Raw genomic sequence first — 23,242 nt, 5'->3', positions numbered from 1 at the left:
TGCTGTGTGATGGCAGGTCATAGAGTGGTGATCTAGCTGCTCCTGCAGTCTGTCCTCTGTTCTCTTTCTCTCCTGCAGCTCCTCTCTTAGTGTGGTCAGCTCATTATTACTGCTCTGCCTGGCTTTTTGGAGCTCTCTCACCTCCTTTGTTAGATCAGCCAGCTGTCTCTTGAGTCCATCTCTGTCTTGCTGAACTTCTTTCAGCTGTGCTGCAAGGCTGCTGCCCTGCTCTGTCCGCACCTTGGTTAGGAGCTCCTCTAAGGTGTGGATGTCTGGTTGCTGTTTGCTCACACTCTCCCTGAGCAGGACCACCTCTCCCTCCAGTGTGGTGAACTGATCCCTCATGGCAGCCATGGTGGTGAGGAGGGCCTGAGCCTGCTCTGCACTGAGGGGGTCGCTCTCCTCCTGGGGCGTGTCCTCCACTATGGTGGGAAGAGAGGTGCTGGATGGGCCTTTTTGGGTGGGGATAGTGGGGGTGAGGGTGGTGCTGGTGGAGTTTGTCTTGTGGGAGGGCATGTCACTGGTGGTGTCCTTCTCTCTCTCTGCTCTCTCCTTAATGGTCTGAAAGTCTGTTTCAAACAGCCTAAGGTTACCTTGCACCATGACAGTCCCAGTCTTGTAGAGGTTGATTGTTATCATGGTGCTGTCAGGGTCGTCTGTCTCTTTGACTTTCAGTTTCCACCCATTACAGATTCCCTCTTTCTTTACGGATGGGTAGTGAGAGCAGACTGCTGAGCGCCATGCATTTGGCTGGTCAGTGAGAAAGATGAGATTACTCACATCACCGTTTTTGTAGAGGTCTGTGAAAAGGGTTTCTGGCCTCCCCTTTAGTAGATTCTGTTTAAAAGCTTTCCTTGTTGTGTCATTTTTGGCCTCTGGAGGGTAGAGAATGGACTCAGCGCTGAGGGGGAGTGGGGACATAGTGCCTATGGGCCTCTGGAGTGTAGAGAATGGACTCAGCGCTGAGCGGGAGTGGGGACATGGTGCCTGTGGCCTCTGGAGGGTAGAGAATGGACTCAGCGCTGAGGGGGAGTGGGGGACATGGTGCCTGTGGGCCTCTGGAGGGTAGAGAATGGACTCAGTGCTGAGGGGGAGTGGGGGACATGGTGCCTGTGGGCCTCTGGAGGTTAGAGAATGGACTCAGCGCTGAGGGGGAGTGGGGACATGGTGCCTGTGGCCTCTGGAGGGTAGAGAATGGACTCAGCGCTGAGGGGGAGTGGGGACATGGTGCCTGTGGCCTCTGGAGGGTAGAGAATGGACTCAGCGCTGAGGGGGAGTGGGGGACATGGTGCCTGTGGCCTCTGGAGGGTAGAGAATGGACTCAGCGCTGAGGGGGAGTGGGGACATGGTGCCTGTGGGCCTCTGGAGGGTAGAGAATGGACTCAGCGCTGAGGGGGAGTGGGGGACATGGTGCCTGTGGCCTCTGGAGGGTAGAGAATGGACTCAGCGCTGAGGGGGAGTGGGGACATGGTGCCTGTGGCCTCTGGAGGATAGAGAATGGACTCAGCGCTGAGGGGGAGTGGGGATGTGGTGCCTGTGGGCCTCTGGAGGATAGAGAATGGACTCAGCGCTGAGGGGGAGTGGGGATGTGGTGCCTGTGGGCCTCTGGAGGATAGAGAATGGACTCAGCGCTGAGGGGGAGTGGGGACATGGTGCCTGTGGGCTCTGCTACTACTGCTGCTGCTGCTCTGTTCTGCTGCACCGTTGCTATGGCAACCAGTTTTGTTTGTCTGCTGCTGTTGCTAGCTAGCTCCTGTTTAGCTCAAAAACCGGCAAAAAGAGTGAAAGATCTTCACACAAAAAACAGAAGATATGTTTAAAGTTAGAGTCTGTGCTTCTTTTTGATTTACTCACTCAGTTGGATTGTTTGATGTAGTTGTATTAACTCCCCTTGCTAGGTTTGTCCTAGCTCAATTTTCTGGCTGGCTTGCTAGCCTGCTGGCTAGGTTTTTGTGGTGTAGCTAGCTAGTGAGAGTCAAAACTTCTTAATTTGAGGTGCAAAGTTACTTTTTTCTCTATTCTGATTTAATAGAGTTGTTGTTCATCACTTCTTGTCTTGAATTCTTTTTAGATTTGAGTGTTTATCTAATTCTAAAAACAAAACAACAGAAATATATCAGGAGCTCATGTTGAACATGACCTCTCCCTCCCTCTCTCCCTCTCTCCCTCTCTCTCTCTCTCTCTCTCTCTCTCTCTCTCTCTCTCTCTCTCTCTCTCTCTCTCTCTCTCTCTCTCTCTCTCTCTCTCTCTCTCTCTCTCTCTCTCTCTCTCTTTCTCCCTTCCAGTCTCTCTCTCTCTTCCAGTCTCTCTGAGTGTCAATCCCGACAGATCTCAGTTCTTTGAACATGAGTCTGTCTCTCTGAGCTGTGAGGTTCAGGGGAACTCTGCTGGATGGAGAGTGGTGAGGAACCCAGTCTCTGGGGAGCGTTCAGACTGTGGAAGTAAATGGGGAAAACAACAAGGGTCTTCATGCAACGTGTCACTAATATCACCAGACAGTGGAGTGTACTGGTGTGAGTCTGGGTCTGGAGAACACAGCAATGCTGTCAACATCACAGTACATGGTAGGTCCACAAACACCATCTACTAACATTATAGTGTTTAATGGTTCATCTGGTTTCAGATAGCTGATGTTATGTTTATATATGATGTTTATATATATATTATATACAGCTGGTGCTGTGATCCTGGAGAGACCTGTTTATATATGATGTTTATATATTATATACAGCTGGTGATGTGATCCTGGAGAGACCTGTTTATATATGATGTTTATATATTATATACAGCTGGTGCTGTGATCCTGGAGAGACCTGTTTATATATTATATACAGCTGGTGCTGTGATCCTGGAGAGACCTGTTTATATATTGTGTTTATATATTATATACAGCTGGTGATGTGATCCTGGAGAGACCTGTTTATATATGATGTTTATATATTATATACAGCTGGTGCTGTGATCCTGGAGAGACCTGTTTATATATTATATACAGCTGGTGCTGTGATCCTGGAGAGACCTGTTTATATATTGTGTTTATATATTATATACAGCTGGTGATGTGATCCTGGAGAGACCTGTTTATATATGATGTTTATATATTATATACAGCTGGTGCTGTGATCCTGGAGAGACCTGTTTATATATTATATACAGCTGGTGCTGTGATCCTGGAGAGACCTGTTTATATATGATGTTTATATATTATATACAGCTGGTGCTGTGATCCTGGAGAGACCTGTTTTATATATGATGTTGATATATTATATACAGCTGGTGCTGTGATCCTGGAGAGACCTGTTTATATATGATGTTTATATATTATATACAGCTGGTGCTGTGATCCTGGAGAGACCTGTTTATATATGATGTTTATATATTATATACAGCTGGTGCTGTGATCCTGGAGAGCCCTGCCCTTCCTGTGACTGAGGGAGATTCAGTGACTCTGCGCTGCAGATATCAGGGAACTCCCTCTAACCTCACAGCTGATTTCTACAAAGATGGATCCCTCATCAGGACTGAGACTACAGGAGAGATGACCATCCCTGCAGTATCCAAATCAGATGAAGGACTCTACAAGTGTACCAACTCTACAGGAGAATCACCAGAGAGCTGGATGACTGTGATGACAGTGACAGGTGAGACATTATATGTAACTAACCATGAAAATATACTGAACATTTTACATGTATGAACATTATTCTAAATCTGTGTATTTTTCTTGCCATTTCCATCTTTCTCCAGCATCTCCAGTGTTTTAAACTGTTTTCTTTCTCCAACTGCAGTTTCAGTGTTGTCCACGTCACTACCCAGGCTGCTGTGTAGTCTACTAGTGATGTCTCCCTACCTGCTGGTGACCATCATACTGCTGGTGAAATACTGCAGGAGCAGGACTCGAGGTGAGAACCTGAGTTTATACAGGATCGCCTCATTCCAACAAAATACCTGCTGTAAATCAGAGTTATATAACCATAGCTCTGAATGAGTGATGTTTAAAGTGTTGATAACTAGCTCTGAATATGTGATGTTGTAAAGTGTTGATAACTAGCTCTGAGTTGTGTTTGAAAGTGTTGATAACTAGCTCAGAGTCCCTCTGTCACACACACACACACACACACACATCCAGTCCAGTCTGTGTTAATATCCTCTCTCTCTCCTGTGTTTAGTTCCAGGTGGATCCAGTCCAGTCTGTGTTAATATCCTCTCTCTCTCCTGTGTTTAGTTCCAGGTGGATCTGGTCCAGCCTGTATTAATATCCTCTCTCTCTCCTGTGTTTAGTTACAGGTGGATCTGGTCCAGTCTGTGTTAATATCCTCTCTCTCTCCTGTGTTTAGTTCCAGGTGGATCTGGTCCAGCCTGTATTAATATCCTCTCTCTCTCCTGTGTTTAGTTCCAGGTGGATCTGGTCCAGCCTGTATTAATATCCTCTCTCTCTCCTGTGTTTAGTTCCAGGTGGATCCAGTCCAGTCTGTGTTAATATCCTCTCTCTCTCCTGTGTTTAGTTCCAGGTGGATCCAGTCCAGTCTGTGTTAATATCCTCTCTCTCCTGTGTTTAGTTCCAGGTGGATCCAGTCCAGTCTGTGTTAATATCCTCTCTCTCCTGTGTTTAGTTCCAGGTGGATCCAGTCCAGTCTGTGTTAATATCCTCTCTCTCTCCTGTGTTTAGTTCCAGGTGGATCCAGTCCAGTCTGTGTTAATATCCTCTCTCTCCTGTGTTTAGTTCCAGGTGGATCCAGTCCAGTCTGTGTTAATATCCTCTCTCTCCTGTGTTTAGTTCCAGGTGGATCCAGTCCAGTCTGTGTTAATATCCTCTCTCTCTCTCCTGTGTTTAGTTCCAGGTGGATCCAGTCCAGTCTGTGTTAATATCCTCTCTCTCTCCTGTGTTTAGTTCCAGGTGGATCTGGTCCCGTCTGTGTTAATATCCTCTCTCTCTCCTGTGTTTAGTTCCAGGTGGATCCAGTCCAGTCTGTGTTAATATCCTCTCTCTCCTGTGTTTAGTTCCAGGTGGATCCAGTCCAGTCTGTGTTAATATCCTCTCTCTCCTGTGTTTAGTTCCAGGTGGATCCAGTCCAGTCTGTGTTAATATCCTCTCTCTCTCTCCTGTGTTTAGTTCCAGGTGGATCTGGTCCAGTCTGTATTAATATCCTCTCTCTCTCCTGTTTTTTAGTTCCAGGTGGATCCAGTCCAGTCTGTGTTAATATCCTCTCTCTCCTGTGTTTAGTTCCAGGTGGATCCAGTCCAGTCTGTATTAATATCCTCTCTCTCTCCTGTGTTTAGTTCCAGGTGGATCCAGTCCAGTCTGTAGTAATATCCTCTCTCTCTCCTGTGTTTAGTTCCAGGTGGATCCAGTCCAGTCTGTAGTAATATCCTCTCTCTCTCCTGTGTTTAGTTCCAGGTGGATCCAGTCCAGTCTGTGTTAATATCCTCTCTCTCCTGTGTTTAGTTCCAGGTGGATCTGGTCCAGTCTGTGTTAATATCCTCTCTCTCCTGTGTTTAGTTCCAGGTGGATCCAGTCCAGTCTGTATTAATATCCTCTCTCTCTCCTGTGCTTAGTTCCAGGTGGATCCGGTCCAGCAATACTCCCCTCATCTTTCTGAAGTAAATAATATGTTTTTACAGTGTTTCAACATGTCACTAGTTGTAACCTGTTTATGTGTTTCTTTCAGAGAAGGTCGTTCCAGACCCTGTCTACTCAGCAGTGAAGACAGACAGACAGAGATACAGGTCAGAAGGTCGTTCCAGACCCTGTCTACTCAGATAGACAGACAGAGATACAGGTCAGAAGGTCATTACAGACCCTGTCTACTCAGCAGTGAAGACAGACAGACAGAGATACAGGTCAGAAGGTCGTTCCAGACCCAGTCTACTCAGATAGACAGACAGACAGACAGAGATACAGGTCAGAAGGTCATTCCAGACCCTGTCTACTCAGCAGTGAAGACAGACAGACAGACAGACAGACAGACAGAGATACAGGTCAGAAGGTCATTACAGACCCTGTCTACTCAGCAGTGAAGACAGACAGACAGAGATACAGGTCAGAAGGTCATTACAGACCCTGTCTACTCAGCAGTGAAGACAGACAGACAGAGATACAGGTCAGAAGGTCGTTCCAGACCCAGTCTACTCAGATAGACAGACAGAGATACAGGTCAGAAGGTCATTACAGACCCTGTCTACTCAGCAGTGAAGACAGACAGACAGAGATACAGGTCAGAAGGTCGTTCCAGACCCAGTCTACTCAGCAGTGAAGACAGACAGACAGACAGAGATACAGGTCAGAAGGTCGTTCCAGACCCAGTCTACTCAGATAGACAGACAGAGATACAGGTCAGAAGGTCATTACAGACCCTGTCTACTCAGCAGTGAAGACAGACAGACAGAGATACAGGTCAGACTCTATAATGAGGATGAAAAGTAGTGATCATGGCAGCCATTTTGTTTCAGTGGGCTCAGCACCACCCATCAGAGATAAGAGGATTTTATTCCTACTGTGTCCTATTGTATCAAATCAAATCAAATCAAATCAAATCGAATTGTATTGGTCACATGCGCCGAATACAACAGGTGCAGACATTACAGTGAAATGCTTACTTACAGCCCTTAACCAACAGTGCATTTATTTTTAACAAAAAAAGTAAAAATAAAACAACAACAAAAAAAGTGTTGAGAAAAAAAAGAGCAGAAGTAAAATAAAATAACATGTCATACAGTACCTTAGGTGAGGTGATATCTCCAGTCCTCTCTATATGTTATACAGTACCTTAGGTGAGGTGATATCTCTAGTCCTCCAGTCCTCTCTATATGTTATACAGTACCTTAGGTGAGGTGATATCTCCAGTCCTCTCTATGTGTTATACAGTTGTCACGATCGTCTAATGAGGACCAATGCGCAGCGTTGAATGCGTACATATTATTTATTAAACAGATCACACGATCAAAACAACGAACGAAACGTGAAGTCCTTCGATACACACAAACCAAAAGGAACAAGAAACCACAACACAAAGTGAAAAGACCGATAGTTAAATATGGCTCCCAATCAGAGACAACCAGCTGACACTCGTTGCCTCTGATTGGGAGTCACTCAGGCCAACATAGATATACAAAACATAGACTTACACACACTGGCTCAACATAACATAGTCCCCAGAGCCAGGGCGTGACAACAGTACCTTAGGTGAGGTGATATCTCTAGTCCTCCAGTCCTCTATATGTGTTATACAGTGCCTTAGGTGAGGTGATATCTCCAGTCCTCTCTATATGTTATACAGTACCTTAGGTGAGGTGATATCTCCAGTCCTCCAGTCCTCTATATGTGTTATACAGTGCCTTAGGTGAGGTGATATCTCCAGTCCTCTCTATATGTTATACAGTACCTTAGGTGAGGTGATATCTCCAGTCCTCCAGTCCTCTCTATGTGTTATACAGTACCTTAGGTGAGGTGATATCTCCAGTCCTCCAGTCCTCTCTATATGTTATACAGTACCTTAGGTGAGGTGATATCTCCAGTCCTCTCTATATGTTATACAGTACCTTAGGTGAGGTGATATATCCAGTCCTCTCTATGTGTTATACAGTACCTTAGGTGAGGTGATATCTCCAGTCCTCTCTATATGTTATACAGTACCTTAGGTGAGGTGATATCTCCAGTCCTCCAGTCCTCTCTATGTGTTATACAGTACCTTAGGTGAGGTGATATCTCCAGTCCTCCAGTCCTCTCTATATGTTATACAGTACCTTAGGTGAGGTGATATCAATTATTTAATTTTTTATCCATTTTAGAATAAGGCTGTAATGTAACATAATGTGTAAAAAAAATAATGTATTATGTTCCTAAACAGATTCTCTCCCATACCAAGCAAGAGGAGGAGGGATTCCATCAGAACTGACCAGAGAACCCCTTAAACATAAATAATAAATCATGTCTGTCTGTGTATGTGTCATGGTAAAACATATTAGGTTAACTTGGCCATTTAGATCTAAAGCTTCTTCATAGAACTACATTATAAAGCTGTGTCTCAGCTGTTTTATCAGGACCTCAGAAGTATCTCTCTAACCCATGTCTCCCATCTCTCCTTGTAGGACAATGAGTTTCCATTCCTGAGGTGAATCCATCCGGAGTCACTGCAGTCCTGAGGTGAATCCATCCGGAGTCACTGCAGTCCTGAGGTGAATCCATGAGGAGTCACTGCAGTCCTGAGGTGAATCCATCCGGAGTCACTGCAGTCCTGAGGTGAATCCATCCGGAGTCACTGCAGTCCTGAGGTGAATCCATCCGGAGTCACTGCAGTCCTGAGGTGAATCCATCCGGAGTCACTGCAGTGCTGAGGTGAATCCATCCGGAGTCACTGCAGTCCTGAGGTGAATCCATCCGGAGTCACTGCAGACCTGAGGTGAATCCATCCGGAGTCACTGCAGTCCTGAGGTGAATCCATCCGGAGTCACTGCAGTCCTGAGAAAGGAAGAAAGGGTGTGTCCGTCTGCCCGGTCCCTCCCCGGCTGCAGAAAGGGGTGTGTCTGTACATCGGTGTACAGAAAGGGGTGTGGACTGACCTGATGGAGGCGGGACATCCATCACCTGACAGCAGTAGTGAGGAGTGTACAGTACTGGAGGCTCTGTCGGGCAAGGGACTGGCCTGTCCCATACACACTGGCAAGGTATGGTGGAAACACACACACACACACTTGTGCGCCGAATACAACAGGTGTAGACCTTACAGTGAAATGCTTACTTACAAGCCCTTAACCAACAATGCAGTTTTAAGAAAGAATAGCAACAAAAACAAATCACACAAAATAATACAAAATAAAATAATACGAAATAAAAGAGCAGCAGTAAAATAAAATAACAGTAGGGAGGCTATATACAGGGGGGTACCGGTACAGAGTCAATGGGAAATAACAGTAGGGAGGCTATATACAGGGGGGTACCGGTGCAGAGTCAATGGGAAATAACAGTAGGGAGGCTATATACAGGGGGTACCGGGACAGAGTCAATGTGAAATAACAGTAGGGAGGCTATATACCGGAAGTACAGGTACAGAGTCAATGTGCGGGGGCACCGGTTAGTCAAGGTGTGTGTGTGTGTTGTCTGCAGGTGACGGAGCTGTACTGTTCAGGGTGTGAGGCGTGTGTGTGTGAGGAGTGTGTGTCGGGGGAGCATGCGGACCACCCCACGACACCGTTATTAGCAGCTCTGGAGACACACAGAGACGGCCTGCAGGAGAGACTGGCTGCTACGCAGAACAGGTACACACACACACACACACACACACACACACACACACACACACACACACACACACACACACTTACAATCAAGAGAAGAGTTACTGTACACTTCTTTATCGTCAAGTTTCATCCCCCCGACCACCCCATCGTTCTCTCTCTCTCTCTCCCTCTCTCCCTCTCTCTCTCCCCCTTCCTCTCTCCCCCTTCCTCTCTCTCTCTCTCTCTCTCTCTCTCTCTCTCTCTCTCTCTCTCTCTCTCTCTCTCTCTCTCTCTCTCTCTCTCTCTCTCTCTCTCTCTCTCTCTCTCATCACTACCAGGTCAGAGAGAGGAGAGAGGGGGGAGGAGAGAGGGGGGAGAGAGAGAGAGAGGGGAGAGACAGAGAGGGAGAGAGAGGGGGAGGAGAGAGGGGGGAGAGAGAGAGAGGGAGAGAGAGGGGGAGGGAGGAGAGAGGAGGGAGGGAGAGAGGGGGGAGGAGGGAGGAGAGAGAGGGGGGAGGGAGACAGAGAGAGAGAGAGAGAGAGAGAGAGAGGGAGAGAGGGGGGAGGGAGGAGAGAGGAGGGAGGGAGAGAGGGGGGGGAGGGGAGAGACAGAGAGGGAGAGAGAGGGGGAGGAGAGAGGGGGGAGGAGAGAGGGGGAGAGGGAGGGAGGAGGGAGAGAGGGGGAGGGAGAGAGAGAGGGGGGAGGAGAGAGGAGGGAGGGAGAGAGGGGGGAGGGAGGAGAGAGAGGGGGGAGGGAGACAGAGAGAGAGAGAGAGAGAGGGAGAGAGGGGGGAGGGAGGAGAGAGGAGGGAGGGAGAGAGGGGGGAGGGAGGAGAGAGAGGGGGGAGGGAGACAGAGAGAGAGAGAGAGAGAGAGAGAGAGAGAGAGAGGGAGGAGAGAGATAGAAACAGAGAGAGAGAGAGGGGGGAGAGAGAGGGGGGGAGAGAGGGGGGAGAGAGAGAGGGAGAGGGAGAGAGAGAGATAGAACAGAGAGAGAGAGAGGGGGGAGAGAGAGGGAGGGAGAGAGAGGGAGGGAGAGAGCGGGAGGGAGAGAGGGGGGGAGAGAGAGAGGGGGGAGAGAGAGAGGTGGGAGAGAGGGGGAGGGTGAGAGAGGGGGAGAGAGAGAGAGAGAGAGAGAGGGGGGGAGAGAGAGAGAGGGGGGGAGAGAAAAAGAGAGAGGGGGGAGAGAGAAAGAGAGAGGGGGGAGGGAGGGAGGTAGAAAAAGTGTCACCATCTCTCTCTCTCGCTTTCTCTAAACATTACACTCACAAACGTTCCAAAATAATAAAGACATTTCAAATGTCATATTATGTATATATACAGTGTTGTAACAATGTGCAAATAGTTAAAGTACAAAAGGGAAAATAAATAAACATAAATATGGGTTGTATTTACAATGGTGTTTGTTCTTCACTGGTTGCCCTTTTCTTGTGGCAACAGTTCACAAATCTTGCAGCTGTGATGGCACACTGTGGTATTTCACCCAATAGATAAGGGAGTTTATCAAAATTGAATTTGTTTTCAAATTGTTTGTGGTTCTGTGCAATCTGAGGGAAATATGTGTCTTTAATATGGTCATACATTTAGCAGGTTAGGAAGTGCAGCTCAGTTTCCACCTCATTTTGTGGGCAGTGTGCACATAGCCTGTCTTCTCTTGAGAGCCAGGTCTGCCTTCGGCAGCCTTTCTCAATACATTTACATTTTAGTCATTTAGCAGACGCTCTTATCCAGAGCGACTTACAGTTAGTGAGTGCATTCATTATTTTTTTATTTTTTTCATACTGGCCCCCCGTGGGAATCGAACCCACAACCCTGGCGTTGCAAACGCCATGCTCTACCAACTGAGCCACATCCCTGCAAGGCTACGCTCACTGAGTCTGTACATAGTCAAAGCTTTCCTTAAGTTTGGGTCAGTCACAGTGGTCAGGTATTCTGCCACTGTGTATTCTCTGTTTAGAGACAAATAGCATTGTAGTTTGCTCTGTTTTTTTGTAAATTCTTTCCAATGTGTCAAGTAATTATCTTTTGGTTTTCTCATGATTTGGTTGGGTCTAATTGTGTTGCTGTCCTGGGGCTCTGTGGGGTCTGTTTGTGTTTGTGAACAGAGCCCCAGGACCAGCTTGCTTAGGGGACTCTTCTCCAGGTTAATCTCTCTGTAGGTGATGGCTTTGTTATGGAAGGTTTAGGAATCGCTTCCTGTTAGGTGGTTGTAGAATTTAACGGCTCTTGTCTGGATTTGGATAATTAGCCGGTATCGGCCTAATTCTGCTCTGCATGCATTATTTGGTGTTTTACGTTGTACACAGAGGATGTTTTTGCAGAATTCTGCATGCAGAGTCTCAATTTGGTGTTTGTCCAATTTTGTGAATCCTTGGTTGGTGAGTGGACCCCGGACCTCACAACCATAAGGGGCAATGGGTTCTATAACTGATTCAAGTATTTTTAGCCAGATCCTAATTGGTTGGTCGAATTTAATGTTCCTTTTGATGGCGTAGAAGGTCCTTCTTGCTTTGTCTCTCAGATCGTTCACATCTTTGTGGAAGTTACCTGTGGCGCTGATGTTTAGGCCGAGGTATGTATAGTTTTTTTGTGTGCTCTAGGGCAACGGTGTCTAGATTGAATTTGTATTTGTGGTCCTGGTAACTGGACCTTTTTTGGAACACCATTATTTTTATCTTACTGAGATTTACTGGCAGGGCCCAGGTCTGACAGAATCTGTGCAGAAGATCCAGGTGCTGCTGTAGGCCCTCCTTGGTTGGGGACAGAAGCACCAGATCATCAGCAACAGAAGACATTTGACTTCAGATTCTTGTAGGGTGAGGCCGGGTGCTGCAGACTGTTCTAGTGCCCTCGCCAATTAATTGATACACACTACCAGTCAAAAGTTTGGACACACCTACTCATTCAAGGGTTTTTCTTTATTTTTACTATTTCTTATGTTGTATAAAAATAGTGAAGACATCAAAACTATGAAATAAAACATATGGGATCATGAAGTAACCAAAAAAGTATTAAACAAATCAAATTATATTTTATATTTGAGGTTCTTCAAAGTAGACACCATTTGCCTTGATGACAGCTTTGCTCTTGGCATTCTCTCAACCAGCTTCATGAGGTAGTCACCTGGAATGCATTTCAATTAATTTGTGGAATTTATTTCCTTCTTAATGCGTTTGAGCCAATCAGTTGTGTTGTGACAAGGTAGGGGGGGTATACAGAAGATAGCCCTATTTGGTAAAATACCAAGTCCATGTTATGTCAAGAACAGCTCAAATAATCAAAGAGAAACGACAGTCCATCATTACTTTAAGACATGAAAGTCAGTCAATACGGAATATTTCAATAACTTTGAAAGTTTCTTCAAGTGCAGTCGCAAAAACCATTAAGCGCTATGATGAAACTGGCTCTCATGAGGACCGCCACAGGAAAGGAAGACCCAGAGTTACCTCTGCTGCAGAGGATAAGTTCATTAGAGTTACCAGCCTCAGAAATTGCAGCCGAAATAAATGCTTCACAGAGTTCAAGTCACAGACACATCTCAACATCAACTGTTCAGAGGAGACTGCGTGAATCAGGCCTTCATGGTCGAATTGCTGCAAAGAAACCACTACTAAAGGACACTAATAAGAAGAAGAGACTTGCTTGGGCCAAGAAACACGAGCAATGGACATTAGACCGGTGGAAATCTGTCCTTTCGTCTGATGAATCCAAATGTGAGAATTTTGGTTCCAACCGCTGTGTCTTTGTGAGACGCGGTGTGGGTGAACGGATGATCTCCGCATGTGTAGTTCCCACCGTAAAGCATGGAGGAGGAGGTGTTATGGTGTGGGGGTGCTTTGCTGGTGACACTGTCAGTGATTTATTTAGAATTCAAGGCACACTTAACCAGCATGGCTACCACAGCATCCTGCAGCGATACGCCATCCCATCTGGTTTGCGCTTAGTGGGACTATCATTTGTTTTTCAACAGGACAATGACCTAACACACCTCCAGGCTGTGTAAGGGCTATTTTACCAAGAAGGAGAGTGATGGAGTGCTGCATCAGGTGACCTGGCCTCCACAATCCCCCGACCTCAACCCAATTCAGATGGTTTGGGATGAGTTGGATGGCAGAGTGAAGGAAAAGCAGCCAACAAGTGCTCAGCATATGTGGGAACTCCTTCAAGACTGTTGGAAAAGCATTCCAGGTGAAGCTGGTTGAGAGAATGCCAAGAGTGTGCAAAGCTGTCATCAAGGGTGGCTACACTTCTGGTTACTACATGATTCCACATGTGTTATTTCATAGTTTTGATGTCTTCACTATTATTCTACAATGTAGGAAATAGTAAAAATAAAGCAAAAACCCTTGAATGAGTAGGCGTGTCCAAACCTTTGACTGGTACTGTATATGTCGAATAATGTGGGGCTTATGCTGCATCCCTGTTTCACCCCCCGGCCCTATGGAAAGAAATGTGTGTTTTGCCAATTTTAACCGCACACTTGTTGTTTGTGTACATGGATTTTATAATGTCGTATGTTTTTCCCCCAACCACACTTTCCATCAATTTGTATAGCAGACCCTCATGCCAAATTGAGTAAATCTTTTTTTAAATCAACAAAGCATGAGAATACTTTGCCTTTGTTTTGGTTTGTTTGTTTGTCAAATTAGGGTGTGCAGGGTGAATACGTCGTCTGTTCTATGGTAATCCAGTAAAACGCCAATTCTCTATCTCCTCTCTCCTTCCCAGGTCCTGCAGGCCCAGATGGACACCCTGCTCCATGGCCAGAGGGGTATAGTTGACACCTGTACCCAGACAGAGGAGGCCCTGAGCGGGGAGGCCAGCGCCGCAAGCCTGCAGGCTGAGAGAGGCCTTGGGGAGAGGCTGGGGGAGCTGGCCAGCCAAGGTCTGGAAATTATAACATGTTCCGTTCCATGGCATGTGAAATAAGTTGGGCTAGCACCTAACTTTGAAAGTCCTCCTAGCTTCAGAGTCTGGAATGTCTCTTTGATGTTGTCGGTACATTCGGTTGTTAATGAAGGGCGCTGTATTTTTACTGGTTGGCTTTCCTCTGTGTGTTTCTCACTCAAACACAGACAGCCGCACACAGCCCCCCCAAGTGCCAACCCCTTCCATTACAATGGTTGGATTTTCAAATCCAAACAACGAGAGGAAAAGCGTTCCAGGTGAAGCTTGTTGAGAGACAAGAAACACGAGCAAGAAACACGAGCAATGGACGTTAGACCGGTGGAAATCTGTCCTTTGGTTTGATGAGTCCAAATTGGAGATTTATGGTTAGGTGAACGTGGTTACATGTGGTCTTCGGTTGTACTTCCAAGTTCTCTAAAACGATGTTGGAGGCGGCTTATGGTAGAGAAATGAACATAAAATTATCTGGAAACAGCTCTGGTGGACATTCCTGCAGTCAGCATGCCAATTGCACACTCCCTCTAAACTTGAGACATCTGTGGTGTTGTGTGACACAACTGCACATTTTAGAGTGGCCTTTTATTGTCCCCAGCACAAGGTTCACCTGTGTAATGATCATGCTGTTGAATCAGCTTCTTGATATGCCACACCTGGCAGGTGGATGGATTATCTTGGCAAAGGAGAAATGCTCACTAACAAGGATGTAAACTAATTTGTGCACACAATTTGAGAGGAATATGCTTTTTGTGCGTGTGGAAAATGTCTGGGATTTTTTATTTTAGCTCATGAAACATGGGACCAACACCTTACATGTTGCCTTAATATGTTTGTTCAGTCCGGTATGGCTACCGTTGTTAACATATACAGTGGGGAAAAAAAGTATTTAGTCATCCACCAATTGTGCAAGTTCTCCCACTTAAAAAGATGAGAGAGGCCTGTAATTTTCATCATAGGTACACGTCAACTATGACAGACAAAATGAGAAAAAAAAATCCTGAAAATCACATTGTAGGATTTTTAATGAATTTATTTGCAAATTATGGTGGAAAATAAGTATTTGGTCAATAACAAAAGTTTCTCAATACTTTGTTATATACCCTTTGTTGGCAATGACACAGGTCAAACGTTTTCTGTAAGTCTTCACAAGGTTTTCACACACTGTTGCTGGTATTTTGGCCCATTCGTCCATGCAGATCTCCTCTAGAGCAGTGATGTTTTGGGGCTGTCGCTTGGCAACACGGACTTTCAACTCCCTCCAAAGATTTTCTATGGGGTTGAGATCTGGAGTCTGGCTAGGCCACTCCAGGACCTTGAAATGCTTCTTACGAAGCCACTCCTTCGTTGCCCGGGCGGTGTGTTTGGGATCATTGTCATGCTGAAAGACCCAGCCACGTTTCATCTTCAATGCCCTTGCTGATGGAAGGAGGTTTTCACTCAAAATCTCACGATACATGGCCCCATTCATTCTTTCCTTTACACGGATCAGTCGTCCTGGTCCCTTTGCAGAAAAACAGCCCCAAAGCATGATGTTTCCACCCCCATGCTTCACAGTAGGTATGGTGTTCTTTGGATGCAACTCAGCATTCTTTGTCCTCCAAACACAACGAGTTGAGTTTTTACCAAAAAGTTCTATTTTGGTTTCATCTGACCATATGACATTCTCCCAATCCTCTTCTGGATCATCCAAATGCACTCTAGCAAACTTCAGACGGGCCTGGACAAGTACTGGCTTAAGCAGGGGGACACGTCTGGCACTGCAGGATTTGAGTCCCTGGCGGCATAGTGTGTTACTGATGGTAGGCTTTGTTACTTTGGTCCCAGCTCTCTGCAGGTCATTCACTAGGTCCCCCCGTGTGGTTCTGGGATTTTTGCTCACCGTTCTTGTGATAATTTTGACCCCACGGGGTGAGATCTTGCGTGGAGCCCCAGATCGAGGGAGATTATCAGTGGTCTTGTATGTCTTCCATTTCCTAATATTTGCTCCCAGAGTTGATTTCTTCAAACCAAGCTGCTTACCTATTGCAGATTCAGTCTTCCCAGCCTGGTGCAGGTCTACAATTTTGTTTCTGGTGTCCTTTGACAGCTCTTTGGTCTTGGCCATAGTGGAGTTTGGAGTGTGACTGTTTGAGGTTGTGGACAGGTGTCTTTTATACTGATAACAAGTTCAAACAGGTGCCATTAATACAGGTAACGAGTGGAGGACAGAGGAGCCTCTTAAAGAAGAAGTTACAGGTCTGTGAGAGCCAGAAATCTTGCTTGGTTGTAGGTGACCAAATACTTATTTTCCACCATCATTTGCAAATAAATTCATTAAAAATTCTACAATGTGATTTTCTGAATTTCTTTTTCTCAATTTGTCTGTCATAGTTGACGTGTACCTATGATGAAAATTACAAGCTTCTCTCATCTTTTTAAGTGGGAGAACTTGCACAATTGGTGGCTGACTAAATACTTTTTTTCCCCACTGTATATTTCCAGTAGGGCTACCATTTTAACATATATATTTCCAGTAGGTCTACCGTTTTAACATATATATTTCCGGTAGGTCTACCGTTTTAACATATATATTTCCGGTAGGGCTACCGTTTTAACATATATATTTCCGGTAGGGCTACCGTTTTAACATATATATTTTCGGTAGGTTTACCATTCCAGGCTGAGGAGAATGATCAGCTGGACTTACTGATGGAGGCAGACGGGCTGAGGAGGTCTATCCACAACCTGGGAACTATCATCACTACCAGGTCAGTCTATATCAGATGGGGATTATCATCACTACCAGGTCAGTCTATATCAGATGGGGATTATCATCACTACCAGGTCAGTCTATATCAACTGGGGATTATATCATCACTACCAGGTCAGTCTATATCAGATGGGGATTATCATCACTACCAGGTCAGTCTATATCAGATGGGGATTATCATCACTACCAGGTCAGTCTATATCAACTGGGGATTATCATCACTACCAGGTCAGTCTATATCAACTGGGGATTATCATCATTACCAGGTCAGTCTATATCAACTGGGGATTATCATCACTACCAGGTCAGTCTATATCAACTGGGGATTATCATCACTACCAGGTCAGTCTATATCAGATGGGGATTATCATCACTACCAGGTCAGTCTATATCAGATGGGGATTATCATCACTACCAGGTCAGTCTATATCAGATGGGGATTATCATCACTACCAGGTCAGTCTATATCAGATGGGGATTATCATCACTACCAGGTCAGTCTATATCAGATGGGGATTATCACTACCAGGTCAGTCTATATCAGATGGGGATTATCATCACTACCAGGTCAGTCTATATAAGATGGGGATTATCATCACTACCAGGTCAGTCTATATCAGATGGGGATTATCATCACTACCAGGTCAGTCTATATCAGATGGGGATTATCACTACCAGGTCAGTCTATATCAGATGGGGATTATCATCACTACCAGGTCAGTCTATATAAGATGGGGATTATCATCACTACCAGGTCAGTCTATATCAGATGGGGATTATCATCACTACCAGGTCAGTCTATATCAGATGGGGATTATCATCACTACCAGGTCAGTCTATATCAGATGGGGATTATCATCACTACCAGGTCAGTCTATATCAGAGGGGGATTATCATCACTACCAGGTCAGTCTATATCAACTGGGGATTATCATCAGTACCAGGTCAGTCTATATCAGATGGGGATTATCATCACTACCAGGTCAGTCTATATCAGATGGGGATTATCATCACTACCAGGTCAGTCTATATCAGATGGGGATTTTCATCACTACCAGGTCAGTCTATATCAGATGGGGATTATCATCACTACCAGGTCAGTCTATATCAGATGGGGATTATCATCACTACCAGGTCAGCCTATATCAGATGGGGATTATCATCACTACCAGGTCAGTCTATATCAGATGGGGATTATCATCACTACCAGGTCAGCCTATATCAGATGGGGATTATCATCACTACCAGGTCAGTCTATATCAGATGGGGATTATCATCACTACCAGGTCAGTCTATATCAGATGGGGATTATCATCACTACCAGGTCAGTCTATATCAGATGGGGATTATCATCACTACCAGGTCAGTCTATATCAGATGGGGATTATCATCACTACCAGGTCAGTCTATATTGATGGGGATTATCATCACTACCAGGTCAGTCTATATCAGATGGGGATTATCATCACTACCAGGTCAGTCTATATCAGATGGGGATTATCATCACTACCAGGTCAGTCTATATCAGATGGGGATTATCATCACTACCAGGTCAGTCTATATCAACTGGGGATTATCATCACTACCAGGTCAGTCTATATCAGATGGGGATTATCATCACTACCAGGTCAGTCTATATCAGATGGGGATTATCATCACTACCAGGTCAGTCTATATCAGATGGGGATTATCATCACTACCAGGTCAGTCTATATCAGATGGGGATTATCATCACTACCAGGTCAGTCTATATCAGATGGGGATTATCATCACTACCAGGTCAGTCTATATCAGATGGGGATTATCATCACTACCAGGTCAGTCTATATCAACTGGGGATCATCATCACTACCAGGTCAGTCTATATCAGATGGGGATTATCATCACTACCAGGTCAGTCTATATCAGATGGGGATTATCATCACTACCAGGTCAGTCTATATCAGATGGGGATTTTCATCACTACCAGGTCAGTCTATATCAGATGGGGATTATCATCACTACCAGGTCAGTCTATATCAGATGGGGATTATCATCACTACCAGGTCAGTCTATATCAGATGGGGATTATCATCACTACCAGGTCAGTCTATATCAGATGGGGATTATCATCACTACCAGGTCAGTCTATATCAACTGGGGATTATCATCACTACCAGGTCAGTCTATATCAACTGGGGATTATCATCACTACCAGGTCAGTCTATATAAGATGGGGATTATCATCACTACCAGATCAGTCTATATCAGATGGGGATTATCATCACTACTGGGTCAGTCTATATCAACTGGGGATTATCATCACTACCAGGTCAGTGTATATCAGATGGGGATTATCATCACTACCAGGTCAGTCTATATCAGATGGGGATTTTCATCAATACCAGGTCAGTCTATATCAGATGGGGATTATCATCACTACCAGGTCAGTCTATATCAGATGGGGATTTTCATCACTACCAGGTCAGTCTATATCAGATGGGGATTATCATCACTACCAGGTCAGTCTATATCAGATGGGGATTATCATCACTACCAGGTCAGTCTATATCAACTGGGGATTATCATCACTACCAGGTCAGTCTATATCAGATGGGGATTATCATCACTACCAGGTCAGTCTATATCAGATGGGGATTATCATCACTACCAGGTCAGTCTATATCAGATGGGGATTATCATCACTACCAGGTCAGTCTATATCAACTGGGGATTATCATCACTACCAGGTCAGTCTATATCAACTGGGGATCATCATCACTACCAGGTCAGTCTATATCAGATGGGGATTATCATCACTACCAGGTCAGTCTATATCAGATGGGGATTATCATCACTACCAGGTCAGTCTATATCAACTGGGGATTATCATCACTACCAGGTCAGTCTATATCAGATGGGGATTATCATCACTACCAGGCCAGTCTATATCAACTGGGGATTATCATCACTACCAGGTCAGTCTATATCAGATGGGGATTATCATCACTACCAGGTCAGTCTATATCAACTGGGGATTATCATCACTACCAGGTCAGTCTATATCAGATGGGGATTATCATCACTACCAGGTCAGTCTATATCAGATGGGGATTATCATCACTACCAGGCCAGTCTACATCAACTGGGGATTATCATCACTACCAGGTCAGTCTACAGTGGGTATAGAAAGTCACCATCCCCTTTCAAAATGTTCATCTTTTATTGCCTTAAAATTATACTTTTTCCAGCTTTATTTACACACAGTAACCCACAATACCCAAGTGTAAAAGAAAATCGAAAAAAAACTCTGAAAATTAATTAAAAGTAAATCAGTAAAATATCCTATTTGGATAAGTGAACGCCCCCCCCCCCCCCCCCCGTAGAATTGCAAACTTGCTGAGGTATATCCAACCACCTTCCAGATCACAAATCAAGCTAATTGGCTTCCATCTGTGATCAATTGTAGTGACTTTGATTAGTTCAGAATAAAAGCAATTGTTCATAGAGGACTCCACTGCTTAGTAGTGCAATTCAAAGCAAAGAATCCACTATGGGCGGAAAGGTACTTTCAAAAGATATACGAGATAAAGTTGTGGAAAGGCACAAGTCACGGGATGGATATACAAATATTTCAAAGGCTTTGTCTATCCCTCGGAGCACAGTTAAGACCATTATTAAGAAGTGGAAGGCGTATGGCACCACCCAGACCCTGCATAGATCAGACCGTCCCTCCAAACTGGATGACCGGGAAAGGAGGAGACTGATCAGAGAGGCTACCAGGATGCCAATGGCGACATTGAAGGAGCTTCAGGCCTTTATGGCAAAAGACCGATCAACGTGTGCATGTGACCACAATATCACAAGCGCTCCACAGTTCTGGCCTCTATGGGAGGGTGGCAAGAAATAAAACACTCCACAAAAAAAGCCACATCAAGTCTTGTTTTGAGCTTTGCCAAAAAGCACATTGTAGATTCTGAGGCCAAGTGGCAAAAGGTGCTGTGGTCAGATGAGACCAAAATTGAACTTTTTGGCCTGAATGCAAAAACGAAATGTCTGGCGAAAACCCAATACATTTTTCCACCCAAAGAACACCATGACTACAGTAAAGCACTGCGGTGGCAGCATCCTGTTGTGGGGGTGTTTCTCTTCAGCAGGGACTGGAGCACTTGTCAGGAGAGAAGGGAAAATGGACAGTGCAAAATACCCACAGATTCTTGAGGAGAACCTGCAGCCCTCTGCCGGGAAGTTGAAAATGGGAAGATGGTTCACGTTTCAACATGACAATGACCCAAAGCACACCGCCAAAGCAACCATACAGTGGCTGAAGGACAAGAAGGTGAATGTCCTTGAGTGGCCCTAGTCAGAGCCCCGACCTAAATCCCATTTGAGAATCTGTGGAATGACTTGAAGAGTGCAGTCCATGAGCGGTCACCCATGCAATTTGACTGAGCTTGAACAATTCTGCAAGGAAGAATGGGCAAATATTGCACAGTCTAGGTCACAGTCACAGACGTATTTGAAGAGACTCATGGCTTTAATTCAAGCAAAAGGTGGTTCCACCAAGTATTAACTCAGGGGGTTGTTCACTTATCCAAATAGGGCATTTTACTGTTTTTCATTTCAATTAATTTTCAGAGTTTTTTCGAATGTTTTTTTTGTGTTGTGGATCCGAGAGGGACGATGGAAGGGTAGGAACTGAACTGGCTGCTGGTATCAGAGATCAAATATGTTAGCTAGATAAAATATTAATAAACATATTTTCTTTTACAAAAAATAGAAATGAAACAATTAATATAAATGAAATAAAAATAATTACATCATGATTTGACGTCCCAAGCGCGGTGGCGAGCCAGAGTGAGGCGTCGGGTGTTGGGCTGGAGCAGTGCATCGTGGGTCTCCCAGCCTGTGTAACCATAACGACCAGAGACAAGGCCGGGGGACCCTGCAGGGGCGGCAACGCCATCCTGTCTGCTGAGGTGGGGGACCGACACGCACACGCACGTTAAGTTAAAAGAAAAGAAAATAAACCAAGCTAATGTATGCTACGCTACGCTAAGCTATGCTACGTTACGCTAAACTAAGCTAAACTAATTGCCCTACATGGATAAATAGAGTTGTTATATCTTGTTCCAGGTGTGTACCCCAGATGGTAGCGTAGCGGACGGGGAGATAATCGACCACAAGAACGGGACATATGATTTTGTTTACACTGTAAACAAGGAAGGAGAGTTCTCATTGGCTCTCCGGGTCTATGACCAACACATCAAAGGAAGTCCCTTCAGACTCAGAGTTACCAGGTCCCCTGACCCTGAGGTAATGAGAGACAGAGAGACAGAGTGAGAGAGACGGAGTGAGGGAGACAGCGTGACAGAGACTGTGTGAGAGAGACAGAGACTGTGTGAGAGAGACAGAGACTGTGGGGGAGAGAGACTGTGTGAGAGACAGAGACTGTGTGAGAGAGAGACTGTGTGAGAGAGAGACTGTGTGTGAGAGAGAGAGAGACTGTGTGAGAGACTGTGTGAGAGAGCCAGAGACTGTGTGAGAGAGACAGAGACTGTGTGAGAGAGAGACTGTGTGAGAGAGGGACTGTGTGAGAGAGATTGAGAGTGTGAGAGAGATTAAGAGTGTGAGTGAGATTAAGAGTGTGAGAGAGATTAAGAGTGTGAGAGAGGTAAAGAGTGTGAGAGAGATTAAGAGTGTGAGAGAGATTAAGAGTGTGAGAGAGGTAAGAGTGTGAGAGAGATTAAGAGTGTGAGAGAGTTTAAGAGTGTGAGAGAGATTAAGAGTGTGAGAGAGATTAAGAGTGTGAGAGAGATTAAGAGTGTGAGAGAGATTAAGAGTGTGAGAGAGATTAAGAGTGTGAGAGAGATTAAGAGTGAGAGAGAGATTAAGAGTGTGAGAGAGTTTAAGAGTGAGAGAGGTAAGGAGAGTAGGGTTTTTTGGAGGACTCCCAGATCTTTCAACCAGTATTTCTGGAAAACCTGGGAATTTAGCGAAAGTTACCGGAATTTTGTGTCTGTCTACCGTCCCTTCCTCCCTCTAACTCAATGTTAACTGTCTCTTCCAGGTGTCTCCTCCCACCACCACAGCCACCTCTCTGACGGCCACCGCCACCACGTCTACAGGCTCGTCTACAGGCTCCTCTGAGGGGGCTAAGCGAAGAGGGAAATCCCCTGGGTCTGGGAGTAAGAAGAAGGGGTCCAGGAGGACGGGCAGTGCCCTGGGGACACCCAGACGCAGAGAGAACCCCATCGAAGATGACCTCATCTTCAGGATAGGTGTGAGAGAGAGAAGAGAGAGAGAAGAGAGAGAGAGAGAGAGAGAGAGAGAGAAGAGAGAGAGAGAGAGAGAGAGAGAGAGAGAGAGAGAGGAGAGAGAGACCATTTGTACT

At 45.4% G+C, this 23,242-nt stretch overlaps 2 protein-coding genes across 2 annotated transcripts; both read left to right on the top strand.

The window, feature by feature from the left end:
• Positions 1 to 710: 710 nt before the first annotated feature.
• Positions 711 to 8,110, top strand: LOC311118714 (Fc receptor-like protein 5; the record flags this gene model as incomplete). The annotated part of the gene is made up of 6 exons (XM_084193498.1): positions 711 to 753; positions 2,304 to 2,564; positions 3,390 to 3,641; positions 3,789 to 3,902; positions 5,670 to 5,727; positions 8,089 to 8,110. 6 exons carry the CDS (start codon positions 711 to 713, stop codon positions 8,108 to 8,110), a joined length of 750 nt encoding a protein of 249 aa, XP_084049624.1.
• A 452-nt stretch (positions 8,111 to 8,562) lies between these two features.
• On the top strand, positions 8,563 to 23,129 carry LOC311118713 (tripartite motif-containing protein 2-like; the record flags this gene model as incomplete). The annotated part of the gene is made up of 6 exons (XM_084193497.1): positions 8,563 to 8,664; positions 13,944 to 14,100; positions 16,765 to 16,867; positions 21,689 to 21,827; positions 21,985 to 22,164; positions 22,919 to 23,129. Coding segments are annotated over 6 exons (892 nt in total), but the record flags the coding sequence as incomplete, so codon positions are not given.
• Between the last annotated feature and the right edge of the window lie 113 nt (positions 23,130 to 23,242).

Source organism: Coregonus lavaretus, assembly GCF_964263955.1.
Source record: "Coregonus lavaretus genome assembly, contig: HAP1_SCAFFOLD_2058, whole genome shotgun sequence".
In the NCBI taxonomy this organism is placed as follows: Eukaryota; Metazoa; Chordata; class Actinopteri; order Salmoniformes; family Salmonidae; genus Coregonus; species Coregonus lavaretus.
The sequence above is the reverse complement of the archived record's forward strand: the minus strand, read 5'-3'. Positions and strand labels throughout refer to the sequence as shown.